At 36.0% G+C, this 13507-nt stretch overlaps 1 protein-coding gene across 2 annotated transcripts; it reads left to right on the forward strand.

Annotated features, from left to right (window-relative positions):
* Nucleotides 1-1536: 1536 nt before the first annotated feature.
* Nucleotides 1537-10164, forward strand: LOC121808541 (V-type proton ATPase subunit a3-like). Of its 2 annotated transcripts, none has more exons than XM_042209087.1 (18): nt 1537-1803; nt 2642-2686; nt 3339-3461; nt 3548-3655; nt 4392-4502; nt 4594-4767; nt 5824-5961; nt 6123-6230; nt 6365-6472; nt 6639-6787; nt 7078-7231; nt 7797-7957; nt 8031-8237; nt 8387-8570; nt 8701-8781; nt 8883-9082; nt 9402-9461; nt 9626-10164. In XM_042209087.1, the coding sequence occupies exons 1-18, from the start codon at nt 1657-1659 to the stop codon at nt 9828-9830; spliced, it is 2463 nt and encodes an 820-aa protein (XP_042065021.1). In that variant the 5' UTR covers nt 1537-1656; the 3' UTR covers nt 9831-10164. The 2 variants fall into 2 exon arrangements, with proteins under 2 accessions (XP_042065021.1, XP_042065022.1); XM_042209088.1 differs by having other exon boundaries at nt 8892-9082.
* The last annotated feature ends 3343 nt before the right edge of the window (nt 10165-13507 follow it).

The following is a 13507-nucleotide window of genomic DNA, read 5'->3' on the forward strand; positions in this document are numbered from 1 at the left end:
GTGTTAACACTGTGTTGAAGAGTTTGTAGTTTGTATAATATATAGAGTTTGTATTTTATCACGACACCTACTTGTATAAATTAATTTTAAATGAAATGTGAGTGGAATGAGTTAGTAGAATGTGAGACCCTATTAAATTTATGGTAAAGAACCGAAACTCCTATTTGTAAAGAGAATAAACTAAAAAAATAGAACTTTTAACATTTATGGTAAAGAATCGAAACTCCTATTTGTGAAGAGACTAAACTAAAAAAATAGAACCTTTATTCGCGAAGAGAGAGTATCTTTTAAGCGAATTAAGGACCTAGCTGAGTAAAAAATTAAGCGAATTACAATTATTCATCACCATAGCAATAACTCTTTTTGAAAATGGAAAAGTGAAGTGAAAAATTGAGTTAAAGTGTCATTCATGTTGAAGAAATTGAGTCACAGAAGCAAAAAGTAAAGCATGATGTACGCCCTTCATCCCAGAATAATTTGCAACTCTTTTCCATTTCGATCCGTTCCATAATAATTATCACACTTCATTTTTACCTTTAATGATAAGTAGGTCTCATATTCTACTAATTCACTTTACTCACATTTTTATTATAAAATCAATATAAAAAATGTGATATCACATTCCACTAACTTTTTCAACTAATTTGTATTTATATTTTTTAAAATTTGTGCCTACAATAAGAGTGACCATTAGAGCATCTCCAATGGCGGCGTCAGCGTAGACACGCCGATTTTTCGCGGACGTCGGTGCTGACGCCGAACCATTGCAGCCGGCGTCAGCGAAACCGGCGTCAAAATCGGCGTGTTGACGCCGATTCTTGGTATGACGCCGATTCTGACGCCGATTCTCACGGCGCCATTGTAGGCCCCGAATTGGCGTGAGACCAGCGTCAGAATTTTATTTTTTTAAAAAATTTTCGAAACACTATATATACGCGCTTTGGACGTCATTTTCATTCGCGTTTGTGACATGTCGACTGCATTGCTGATATAATGTACGCCTGTATTATCATGCACAACATGATTGTCGAAGATGAAGGTGTACAACTGACTAATTGGGCCAATGACTCCAAAAGGATTTAATTGAAGTTGTGGGCGCGGAGGATTGCAAGACGTTAGTTTTATTTTAAATTATGTAATTTTTTTAAATGTACTTTTAAATTTTTGTACTTTTTTTAAATTAATGTATTTTTTTATATTATTGTACTTTTTAAAATTTTAATAGTAATATTCATTTTTTCCGTATTTGTCTCGTAAATTAAATTCCGTATGTTGCTACGTCTGTAAATTAAATTATATAATTGTTATTAGTGATGTGGATAGGCTATGGGAGGGGCTATTGCATGTCCAGTTGCATGTCTAGATGATGTGGCAGGAGTTAGTGCAGATGATGTGGCAGTGGGAAGGCTATGAGAGAGCTATTCCATGTCCAGAATCATTGGAGATGCTCTTATTGTGGGATAGAAGGATAGTAAAAAATAAAATAAAACAAAATAACAAAGAATATAAACCAGGCATCGATTACTGTCTCCTTAATCTGTGACAATGATATGTTGATATCTTCAAAATTACTTATGATCTAACTCCTACATCACGATTTTCTTTTCTAGATTTCTAGAGAGAGGGAGAGAGATTGAGTTGATCTGACGATAGAAGATGGGAGAGCGGGGAAGGGGATGTTGTCCGTCGATGGATCTGATGCGCTCTGAGCCGATGCAGCTCGTGCAACTCATCATCCCCATCGAGTCCGCTCACCTCGCCGTGTCTTATCTCGGCGATCTCGGTCTCATCCAATTCAAAGACGTATGCCATTCTTTTTTCTTTTCTTTTTTTTACTGTTTTTACTTGGCTCCAATCGATTCAATTGCTATTTTTTTCGGTAATGTGATGTGTATAGGGTTATGATTTTTGTGAATTACTACAAAACTACTTACTGGTGAGGATTATTCGTTGCTTGTTGTTTATGACGATGGAGAATGGGAGATGTGTTTATTATGAGATGTATCTGTGAACTCTGTATTAATAATTAATGTGCTAGTTAATGGAGATAGCTTTTGCTTAAGCATCTAGTTTATGCTTTTGATTGTGTTAGGAGTTATAATTTGACGTAAGGTCTAGGAATTATCAGAGTTTGACTAGCATTAACTCTATAAAATCTGAACGGTTACGCGTTGCTACTAATATCTGCATTGTTTAACTTTTGTGTTATTCCTTGTTTATTTTGTTAATTACCAAATCCAAGGTCGCATCCCTCTGTACCTATTAAACCCCCACTCTTAATCATCTTTAGTTTCAGGCTGGGCTTAAATTTCATTAATTCATGGGAGAAACAAAGTTTCTGGACATATAGGCGTCAATTAAATGCAAAGTTTCGACCCTCATATAGAAAATCAGGATCGGGAATGTAGGAATAAGGAATGATGATAAACTATGCACTTACTTTTCAAACTATTTGTTATGAAACTATGGAGTACTTGCACAGGCCTTTGGTGCGTGTATATTCTTTCCTACTGATCTCATTAATTTGGGAATTTCTTTTCCATGTCAGTTTCTCTAAGAATTTGTGTCTGTATTTACCTTTTATGAGTTTCCTTAGCCTTGTATATCTAATCTTAATCAATGCCTGGCTGTTTTCTCCCAGCTAAATGCAGAAAAAAGCCCATTTCAGAGAACATATGCCATTCAGGTAAAAATTAGTGTTATTCCCATTTCCTTTTTGATCAATTTATCAACTATCAAGGCTAGCATAGTCCATCATACTCGACAAGTGTGCAGTTAGTAGTTGCTTATTTTGCAATATCAAGTTTGTTAGCATCAATTCATTACGTTTATTAGATCAAGTTCTGTGATCTACTCCCTCTGTCCCATTAGAAATGAAACGTTTTCCTTTTTGGTTTGTCCCATTAAAAATGATACGTTTCTTAAAATGGAAATAACATTATCTCTACTTTTCCCTCTCTTACTTTACTCTCTCTTCTTTAACTCACAAAACAATACTACATAAAATCCCGTGCCGAAAAGCAAACATATCATATTTATTGGGATGGAGGGAGTATTATACTATTAACAAGTAGCTTTATCTATGAAATAACCATTTTTACCAACTTATTAAGTGAGGTGGCATCATTCAACACAAACTTCAGCCCCTTTTTTTACACTTAAAAAAAGACACAATAATAGTGTATCTTTACTTGGCTTCTCCTATACATAGAGTTGTATGCTGTGGTTCTTTCATGCTGCACTGAATCTGTTGCCAATACATGTTAGATATTGCTTTCTGCCTGAATTACCCCATGTAGAACTTGAGTTGTTATTGATTGTTTCTGTATCCACTGTAGATTAAAAGATCTGGAGAAATGGCACGTAAATTAAGATTTTTCCGCGACCAAATGTCAAAGGCTGGATTGGTGACTGGAGCGAGATCTCAAGTTGAAGCCATTGCCAATTTAGATGACCTCGAGGTATCCCTAGCTATTTGTAAATCCTTCACTGGAACTGTTAATTGATTAAGTTTAACTGTTTCACCCAGACTGCCATCTCATTTCAGGTTAAACTTGGAGATCTTGAGGCAGAGCTAGTTGAGATAAATGCAAATGGTGATAAGTTACAGCGTTCCTACAATGAGCTAGCGGAGTATAAGCTTGTTCTGCAAAATGTATTGATTCTTTATTTCAGATTTTGCATACTTTGCTTCACCATCTAATTAGTTTTATGTTTAGGGGGAAAAGCCAAAAAGCTATTAAAAATTTTACCATTCAAAAGATTTGAATGCTACCACAGTATGATTTAGTATGCATACATATTTCAGTTTTTTAGGCCACTACTTTAAACAAAAAACAACTGATCATTGAGAATTATAAATCCTACAAAATAATACCAGCATCATCCCTGGGGGAAAACTCTATTGATGCCAAAGAAAAGAGAACCACAGCCATTTGGAAAATATATCACGTTTGATATTTCTTTGTTACCTTTTCTAGCTTCATTCTATCCGAATAAGCAATCAGATGGTCAAAGGTCTTTAATTTGCATAGGAGATGTAGAAGTTGGTGAACTACGCTCTATAATAACAGATTGACAATGGTGAATGTAGACCATTAATTAAAAATGGAGTCAAATCTTTTCGTTGATGTATAGTTTTCACTTGAAGATACTCCTTTGACTAAATGTACCAAGATTTAATCTGATCATCAAGTGTGACTATAACACATTTATAAAATAAAGTCCTCATGAGTCCTTCTGCATGATCTGAATCTATGAAGTTTGAACTAATTCTGCACTTTAATACTTTCCCCCTATATCTTATATGGTCTTTTTACAAGAAAAGCATTCAACTCTCGCCGTTACTCCTTGGCACCTATGCTGACATGAACTGTGTTTCATTTCCTTAGGCTGGTAAATTCTTTCACTCTGCCCTTAGCAGCGCTGAGGCTCGTCAAAGGGAATACTCAGCAAATCAGGGTGGGGAGGAGTCCTTGGAAATTCCGTTGTTATCTGAGCAGGTACAGGCTCTTTTAAATGCATTTTCCCTTTAGAAGACGGTATTTTTCCTCTGTTGTAGTGATCGATGAACGATGATGTTCTGTTTCATAGGAAACAACAGCCGATTCATCCAAGCAAGTTAGGCTGGGATTTATCACTGGACTTGTTCCCAGGGAAAAATCTATGGCATTTGAGAGGATTTTGTTCCGGGCTACTAGGGGTAATGTTTTCCTGAGGCAGGTTTCTGTGGATGAGCCAGTTGTTGACCCAGTATCAGGGGATAAGGTATACTTAATTGAAAAACAAACCTGAACAATTTATGCAAGGCATCGTGTATGTACCAACGATGATTTAATTATAGTCTATTTTACTGATATGTTCATAATTTTGTCCCAACCTACTTCTTCGTGAACACAGTGTCTTTTCATCTGTTTCCAAATCTCGCACTGAGCTAAACATTGAGTATCTAGAATACTTTACGCACTGTATTTTAGTGTGATTATATTTTCACATAAGCTCTTCAAGCAGCATATGCCTCTTGTTAGTATCAATAAAATGTCTTATCACTTACATAGAAAATTGATGTTGTTTTGCTATCTTCTTAATACTCCCTCCGTTCCCAAAATCTATAGCACATTGGATAACCACTGGTTTCAAAAAAATTAGTTTGTAGATGTAGTTAAAGTGGATAGAGGGTATAGTTAAAATCTCTTAATTCTCTATAGCACATTGGATAACCACTGGTTTCAAAAAAATTAGTTTGTAGATGTAGTTAAAGTGGATAGAGGGTATAGTTAAAATCTCTTAATTCTTGTCCCAAATCAACTTGGTGATGATCCCGTCTAAATAACCCTCTTTTAAGGGGGTGATGGCCCTTTTCTAAAATTGTATCGACTTGGTGATGATACTGTCACATCTATATAAGGGAGGATAATAACCGTATCCCCTCTTGTCCCACATCGATTTGGTGATGATTCTGTCTCATCTATAAGTGTGGATAATAACTCTCTCCCTTTATGAGGCCTTTTAAGGGGATGAGTGGCCCATTTCTGAAAGATATTATTACGGGACTCACTATATAGAAAAAGTGTGGGTTTTGGGTAAATAAGAGGTATTAAGAAAGGTAAAGTATAAAGTATAGCGTGGTGCTATATTCTTTAAAGAAAAGCGCTATACTTTGGGGGACCCATTAAAGTAATTGTGCTGTAGTTTCTAGGGACAAAGGTAGTAGAAAGTGTCAAAAACATAGATTATACCCATGCATGCATTTACTTTTTATTAACAATATATACTGACTAGAAGATGATTTGCTGAGAAGTCATTTTGTTTCTTATGGTATAGGTTGAAAAAAATGTGTTTGCAGTTTTCTTTTCTGGAGAAAGGGCGAAAAACAAAATCCTGAAAATTTGTGATGCTTTTGGAGCAAATCGATACTCTTTTAGTGAGGACATCAGCAAGCAGTCTCAAATGATCACTGAGGTATGTGGTTTCCTAATATTATTGCCAATAGAATGAAAAACTCTGCATTAGTTCCTTACTCCACCTAGGTACTTATTTTGTTCTGTATGTCCGTATTATAACTAGTTTATTACTCTAACAAACCCCTCGAAGTTCTAAACCTTTTCCTTCTGCTGCTTAAGGTCTCCAGGAGGCTATCAGAGCTAAAGACTACGTTAGATGCAGGACTTGTTCAACGGGGAAACTTACTACAAACTATTGGAGAACATTTTGAGCATTGGAACATCTTGGTAAGACACTCATCATTTAGAAAGACCCCTCTTAAGCCGAAATCACCACAGCTCTTCTTCTTTTTTGTTTTGTTTTGATAAGTTAATTGGTTCCTACTGCAACTGCAAACATAAAAGTTTTTTTTTTCATTAAGGTGAGGAAGGAGAAAGCCATTTATCACACTCTGAATATGCTCAGTATGGATGTCACCAAGAAATGCCTGGTAGCAGAAGGATGGAGTCCTATTTTTGCAACAAAACAGGTAAGGAACCATTTATTCTAAATCGCACTCCTTCTTGGGTCAGGGAACAGTATTTCCATTGAAGGGGTTATGGATCATTGATTCACTAAGCTTGATCTTAATGTCAAATTTAGAATTTCAATATCTAGGCAATTTCTCAATATGGAGAATTTTCATTTTTGTGCAGATCCAGGATGCGTTGCATCAGGCAACACTTGACTGCAATACTCAAGTTGAGGCTATTTTCCAAGTCTTGCGCACCCGTGAGATGCCCCCCACATATTTCCGGACAAACAAATTCACAACAGCTTTCCAAGAGATAGTTGATGCTTATGGGTAAGTTTTTCACTAAAGATGATCTAGCTGTAATAGTGGACTCACTTCTTAAATGTCAATTACCACTGCGAATCAAATATGCTAGTTAATAATACTGCCCTAGAAACACTAACGTGTTCAACCTTGATACATAATGTGTATCATTAATATGTTGGTGTTTAGTCTCGACCTGAAATTTAAGTTTAGTAGCAATTTTATAATTCATTTGTTTTTCTCCACACACGTATATATGTATGTATATATGCAATACAATGCATTTCATGTCTGACTATCTCATTGTCTTATGTCAGAGTGGCCAAGTATCAGGAAGCAAACCCTGGTGTATTCACCATTGTCACTTTCCCTTTTCTTTTTGCTGTCATGTTTGGGGACTGGGGGCATGGTATATGCCTTCTACTTGCTACATTATTTTTTATTGTCAGAGAAAAAAAGCTCTCCAGTCAGGTAAGTTCTAGTCCTCTGAATTATATATAGAAGTTTTCTATAGCAGCAGTAACATGTATAGCAGTTTCATTCATTCTCTTGTAGTCTTTTATTCTCCAGCTGAATGCACTATTTCACTTTTGTTTTCATGAATTAGTACTCAGTAGTTATCATTTTCTTTATCAATAATCAATACTATGAAATAAAACAGTACTTGACCTTTACATTAAACTCTGCAAATCTGTAATCTACAGGAATTGCTAATGGTTATGTTTATTAATTCGCCATATTTGTCCCAATAAACTGTACTTTTAGTAGAATTTAAACGCTAGGTTACTTTTATGTGCTGGAGTTGTGTAGATGTTTTTATTGAACTTAAGTAATACCAGAGTGTTCAGCCACTTTTCAAACTATCTCTGGTAATTTTTGTATGACTTCCTAAAGGATTATGTCTAAATTCTTATTTAAATAATAAAAAATGTTCCTGGATATAATATATTAGCTTCAAAGCTTCAGGAACCTCAAATATTTTAGTATTATTCAACTTCGAACGCTAATAATAGTTTTATTATACCATGTAATGCAGAAACTTGGGGATATAACGGAAATGGCATTCGGTGGACGATACGTTATTGTGTTGATGTCAATATTCTCAATTTACACTGGGTTAATCTATAATGAGTTTTTCTCCGTGCCATTTGAATTATTTGGTCCGTCGGCATACGTATGTCGCGATGCAACTTGCAGGTATCTGATTGATCTGGAATCTTTTAAAATCTGTTGCATGCTCCCATTTGTATGCTGAACTTTCTTACTGCAGTGAGGCTTCCACTATTGGTTTGATCAAAGGACGAGACACTTATCCATTTGGAGTAGATCCTGTTTGGCATGGTTCACGCAGTGAGCTTCCATTCCTGAACTCACTAAAAATGAAAATGTCCATATTGCTTGGAGTTGCACAGATGAACCTGGGAATAATATTGAGCTATTTTAATGCCCTGTTCTTCAAAAATAGCATAAACACATGGTAAGTTTAACACCTTGTTTTTCCTGATTGCTCTTTCATTGATTAGATCTATGATCATTGGCATCAATTAATTTATACTCTTTCTATTTGTTATTACAAATGTAGTTGTTGATTGTCTAAGTATCATTTTCTTATTACTCCCATTCTAGGTTCCAATTTGTTCCCCAGATGATATTTCTGAACAGCCTTTTTGGCTATCTTTCTCTCCTTATCATCGTCAAATGGTGCACTGGATCCCAAGCTGATTTATACCATGTGATGATCTACATGTTTCTGAGTCCTACTGATGAGCTTGGGGAAAACCAGCTTTTCGCTGGTCAGAAGCCATTGCAGGTTGAGCTTTTTAAATGGAAAATAAAAGAACTGTTGACTATGTATTCTTTTCATATTACATCAAACGTATCAGAAACTTTTGTATTTTTCACTTCTTCGACTGATTGAAGCCAATTTCACCCATCCACAGATGGTGCTATTGCTATTGGCCCTTGTTTCCGTCCCATGGATGCTGCTTCCAAAGCCTTTCCTTTTGAAGAAGCAACATGAGGTATGCAATTTCAAACTTTCTTATGTTATTTTCCTGCTAATCATTGTAGCTTTTTTTTTATCATATCATCTTTCCTTCCTTTTTATCCACCGTGCCTCTAGAGACACCAGGGAGAGGCCTATGCACCCCTTCCAGATACTGACGAATCTCTGCAATCTGGAACAAACCATAATGGTGGTGGCCATGGTCACGAGGAGTTTGAATTCAGTGAAGTTTTTGTACATCAGCTCATACACACAATCGAATTTGTTCTTGGGGCAGTTTCAAATACAGCTTCTTATCTTCGTTTGTGGGCACTCAGGTATGTATATGAGCTTGTAACCTTCAGATTATACTAGAACTGGTAGTTTTAATCTGTTTCAGAAACTAAAACATTCTTTCTTCTGTTTCATTTTAGAGCTCGCTGAAGCTAGCTTAAAACATAAACAATTTTTTAATTTTTTGAGATGTAGAATTACCACAAAGCTTAGATATTGAACAAATGCAATGAAACATCTCCATTCCTTCGTTTCTTAATACTGAACTTTACAGATAACAACTATACTGAACTTTACAGATAACAACTATACTGAATTTACTTGATATTCTCATTATAGCTCATTTTACCTTTGTGATTTCAGCCTTGCGCATTCTGAGTTATCAATCGTGTTCTATGAGAAAGTTCTCCTTCTTGCATGGGGGTGAGTTGATTTGTTTCATTTACGTTTTTATTATGTCTGAGATATCTATAACATGAACATTAAAATATTTGCCTTATTATCTTTATTTGCACCACTGCTGGTGTACTATAATGTTGTTATTTAACCTACTAAGAAACTGATCAATGTATGAACATCTGGTGCAGATATGACAATATATTCATCCTTATAATTGGCATTATTATCTTTATTTGCGCCACTGTTGGTGTGCTGTTGGTGATGGAAACTCTGAGTGCCTTCTTGCATGCACTGAGACTTCACTGGGTGGAGTTCCAAAACAAGTTTTACGAGGGTGACGGTTACAAGTTCTATCCGTTCTCGTTCTCAGTGCTGGATGCCGAAGAGGAATGAGCATGCATAGAGATGGAATAAAAAATTTGGATGAATGTTGATGTTTATTGATTCTTTCATCTGGTGTCATGCAGAGAGAGAGAGAGAGAGAGAAGGCAGTACAGTAATACTTTCAGATATGGAGAATTTGAGGTTTTGTTTTGTGTCTGAGTGCCTCTCTCTCCCTCCTAATTGCGGTTGAGAGGAATAAGCAGGCTTGTTTTGTGGCCTGTATTGGCTTATTTAGAAGAATAGAATTATTAATTATTTTATTTATACAGCTTAGCCCGAGTATTCACCGGGAAATTATTAACAGAAGAGGGAGCAGTCTACTCTTTCAAGAGGTTTTGCATAATTTGTTTGTTTTTTGTCTGTACCATTCTACGTATTTGCTTTTCTGTGTTCGGGTATTTTTAATATTGAGTAGTGATAAATTATAATTAGATCTTTAGGTATTTCACATGTAAAATTGGTCCATATTTATCCTTGAGAGTTGATATGCTGGGAAACATGGGTATATTTTTCTTTCGGCATTCTTTCTCATATTTCTAAATGAAATTAAACATCATATTTGAATTTACTTTAGCTTGATTGGGTTGGGTTGGGTTTGGTTTGGGTTTGAAGAAAATTGGACAATAAGCACTGACTTTGATCTTTATAGGAGGATCGGTCTTTCTTTTTGAATTGACTCATCACTAATTTCAAATAATGATTTTAAACAGATCAAAGAAACACAAAGAAAGAAATAAGATAAGAAAAAAAATCCCTTTTTTTTATTCTTTTAATCAGATTACGAAAATCAAAATTGAAAAAAAATAGGTAAGGTTTCTCCTAATCTATCAGATAGACGGAACTGTTGTCACTATTTGTTGTTTGTTAGTCTCTCCCTCTCACACTAGAAGTTATTTTTAACTTTTTTGCACTCTTTTTATAAAAATAACAATAAATAGTTAAACTTCTCTACATTAACATATTGCAATTTTTTGATTTTGGTCCAAAACATTATCTTTTGAATTATTCGGTCCCTCACAAATAAAAACGAGTCACATTTGGTCCATTTTGGACGGTTCCGTCAAATTTGATGGAAACCCTAAACTCAAACCTCCCTCACCACCTCCGCCACGACGTCCACCTTCCATCATCCCTCAGCCTCATCCACCGTCGTCACCGTCTCATCCCTCAGCCTCACCCCCTCCTTACATCATCTCCTCACCACATCTGCCACGACGTCCTCGCAATCGGGGACGCATCCCGCCCTACCCATCCCTTTCAACACCTCCACCGCTTCCCCAAATTGACTGATTTTCAAAAGAGTCAGAAATAGGTAATTGCAGGTGCCGCAATCGGGAGTGTATCCGATTGATTTCATCTCCGGCAAAATTAGTAACGACGACGCTTTCCAGTGTTGCCGCAGCCACAATTTGAGAGGAGGAGGTGGAACTGCGGCGGGGGGAGGCAGCCGTAGCGGATGCTGGAGGGGGGGAATTTCCGTCAAATTTGACGGAACCGTCCAAAATAGACCAAATGTGACCCGTTTTTATTTGTGAGGGACCTAATTCAAAAGATAATGTTTTGGACAAAAATAAAAAAAATTGCAATATGTTAAGGACCTAAATGGACCTTTAGTCTTCTCTTTTTTTACTTTACCATTTCTCCACTTTAACTACTCCCTCCGTTCCATAGTAGTGGATGCATTTCTTTTTAGTACGAAGATTAGAAAAATAATGTGAAATGTATTAAATAAAAAGATAATAAAGTAGATGAGAGGAAAAAGTAGAGAATAAAGTAAGACATAGAATAAAGTAAGTGAGAAGAAATATGTTGACTTTTACTAAAAAAGAAAACAACTCTACTACAATGGAACGTATCAAAAGCAAAAAATGACTCCACTACTATAGCGTTGAGGGAGTATTGATTATCATTTTTATAAAACGAGTGCAGAAAAGTCAAAGTAACTCCTAACGTGGAATCAAAGGAGTATTTCTTAGTTTTCCAACTTTGTTGAGTTTGCGTTATTATCTTCTTCTCCTCACCCACTCTCTTTCATTTGCTCTTTAATATGCCACACTATCTCTTCTCTCCTCCTTTTATCTTCTCCTTTAGCTTTAGTTTTGACATTTATTATTGTAAACCCTTGACTTTTTGGTTGTTCTAAAAAAGATGATTATGTAGCCAAACTTTTTTTGAAGGGCCCAATTTTATTTCATGTTTTAAGTACCCGAATAAATATTTTTGAAATAGAAAAGGATATGATGTTTTCTCGAAGAACCTAGAGGAGGATATATGTGATAGGGACCTCAGCAGTCCAACCACTCATCGAGACTCTAGCAAAAGCCACAGCCCATGGATCAATCTTGACCTAAATGCCACATCAGAAAAGCCCACTAGGTTTAAAGGTTACATTCCAAGATATGAATGTTATCTTTTTAGAATATTGAAGATTAGGAACGTATCATTTTATTTTGTTTACAAGCTTTATTTATTTTCTATTTAGAGGGGATTGTTTAGTTTTAGATTCAATGAGAAATAAAATACCACTCCATCCGTCCCCCAATAGGAGTCATATTTAATGTGAGCAAGGGCTTTGAGAAATGTAAAAAATAGTGAGTTCCAAGTTAGTGGAATATGGGGTCACTTTTTTATTTTGGTTTTATAATAGAATGTGAGTGAAGTGAGTTAATGGAATGTGAGACCTACTTACTATTTACGGTAAAAGTGAAATGTGACACTTATTGTGGGACATAACGAAATGAAAAAATGTGACTCTTATTGTGGGACAGACCGAGTACTATTTATTATCTCATTCACGGTTCTTAAACCCTAGCACCTCAACTAGGGATTATTTTCATTTCTCTCTTCTTTCACACTAAAATCGTGCTCTATTAACGTTAGGGAACTTAAACCCATCAAGTTGGTGCTTTCATTCGGTTCTCTTCTCCCGATCATAGATTACATGACTGCAACCCACATGCAGAGGATTCGCTTGACGACGTACATGAGTTCATCATGCAAGACCTCGCCATCATGATGGAGTAATTGAGTGAGACCATCGATCGCCAGCACTTATTGTTTAGTGTTGAGGCACCTCGTTTTTCGGGCAACGATCCCACTGGGTGGATCTATGGTATTGAAAGGTATTTCGATTACTTCTTAACTACATAATATTGTGACCCTTGTTTTTTTTTTAATCTGAGCAGTAAACTGCATCGTTTGCAATTAATGAGATAAATGATGTTGATTCCTTATATTGCGTTGATGAGTCCAATATTTCATTTGGCATATTTTGGTGTGGACGTTGAGTGTAGCTCCAAACCTGCGAAGATCGCAATGCTAATTGAAGGAAGAGGTGCGTCATACTCAAGAAATTTCATGTGACACAGCAACGCTCCTCGATCTATACGGTGATGCTTGCACTATACCTCCACGCAAGGAATTTCCCAGCATAGTCTTAGATTATGGGCCCTCTAAGATTGGACTGAATTGAGTCGTCCAAAACTCTCTCGGATTCACCACAGATGAAGAGCTAGTTATAGATCGCTTTGATCCTAAGTTTCCTGAGGAAGTTTCGCACGTAGGTGATATAAATAAAATTTGTGCTCAACTTTGTAATAAACAATCTGGATACATGGTTGTTGATGGGATTGGTTTAAAACAAGATCATGCATCTAATGATTCTCTAACACATATCTGTTGGGGTT

The sequence above is a fragment of the Salvia splendens genome, chromosome 6, assembly GCF_004379255.2.
Source record: "Salvia splendens isolate huo1 chromosome 6, SspV2, whole genome shotgun sequence".
NCBI lineage: Eukaryota > Viridiplantae > Streptophyta > Magnoliopsida > Lamiales > Lamiaceae > Salvia > Salvia splendens.

Excerpts from the sequence above, each read along its gene's own strand:
- LOC121808541 (XM_042209087.1), top strand. The coding sequence starts at position 1,657 with ATGGGAGAGCGGGGAAGGGGATGTTGTCCGTCGATGGATCTGATGCGC. Across the intron at positions 4,503-4,593 it reads TTCCGTTGTTATCTGAGCAG|GAAACAACAGCCGATTCATC; the intron begins GTACAGGCTCTT and ends TCTGTTTCATAG. Across the intron at positions 6,473-6,638 it reads CTATTTTTGCAACAAAACAG|ATCCAGGATGCGTTGCATCA; the intron begins GTAAGGAACCAT and ends ATTTTTGTGCAG.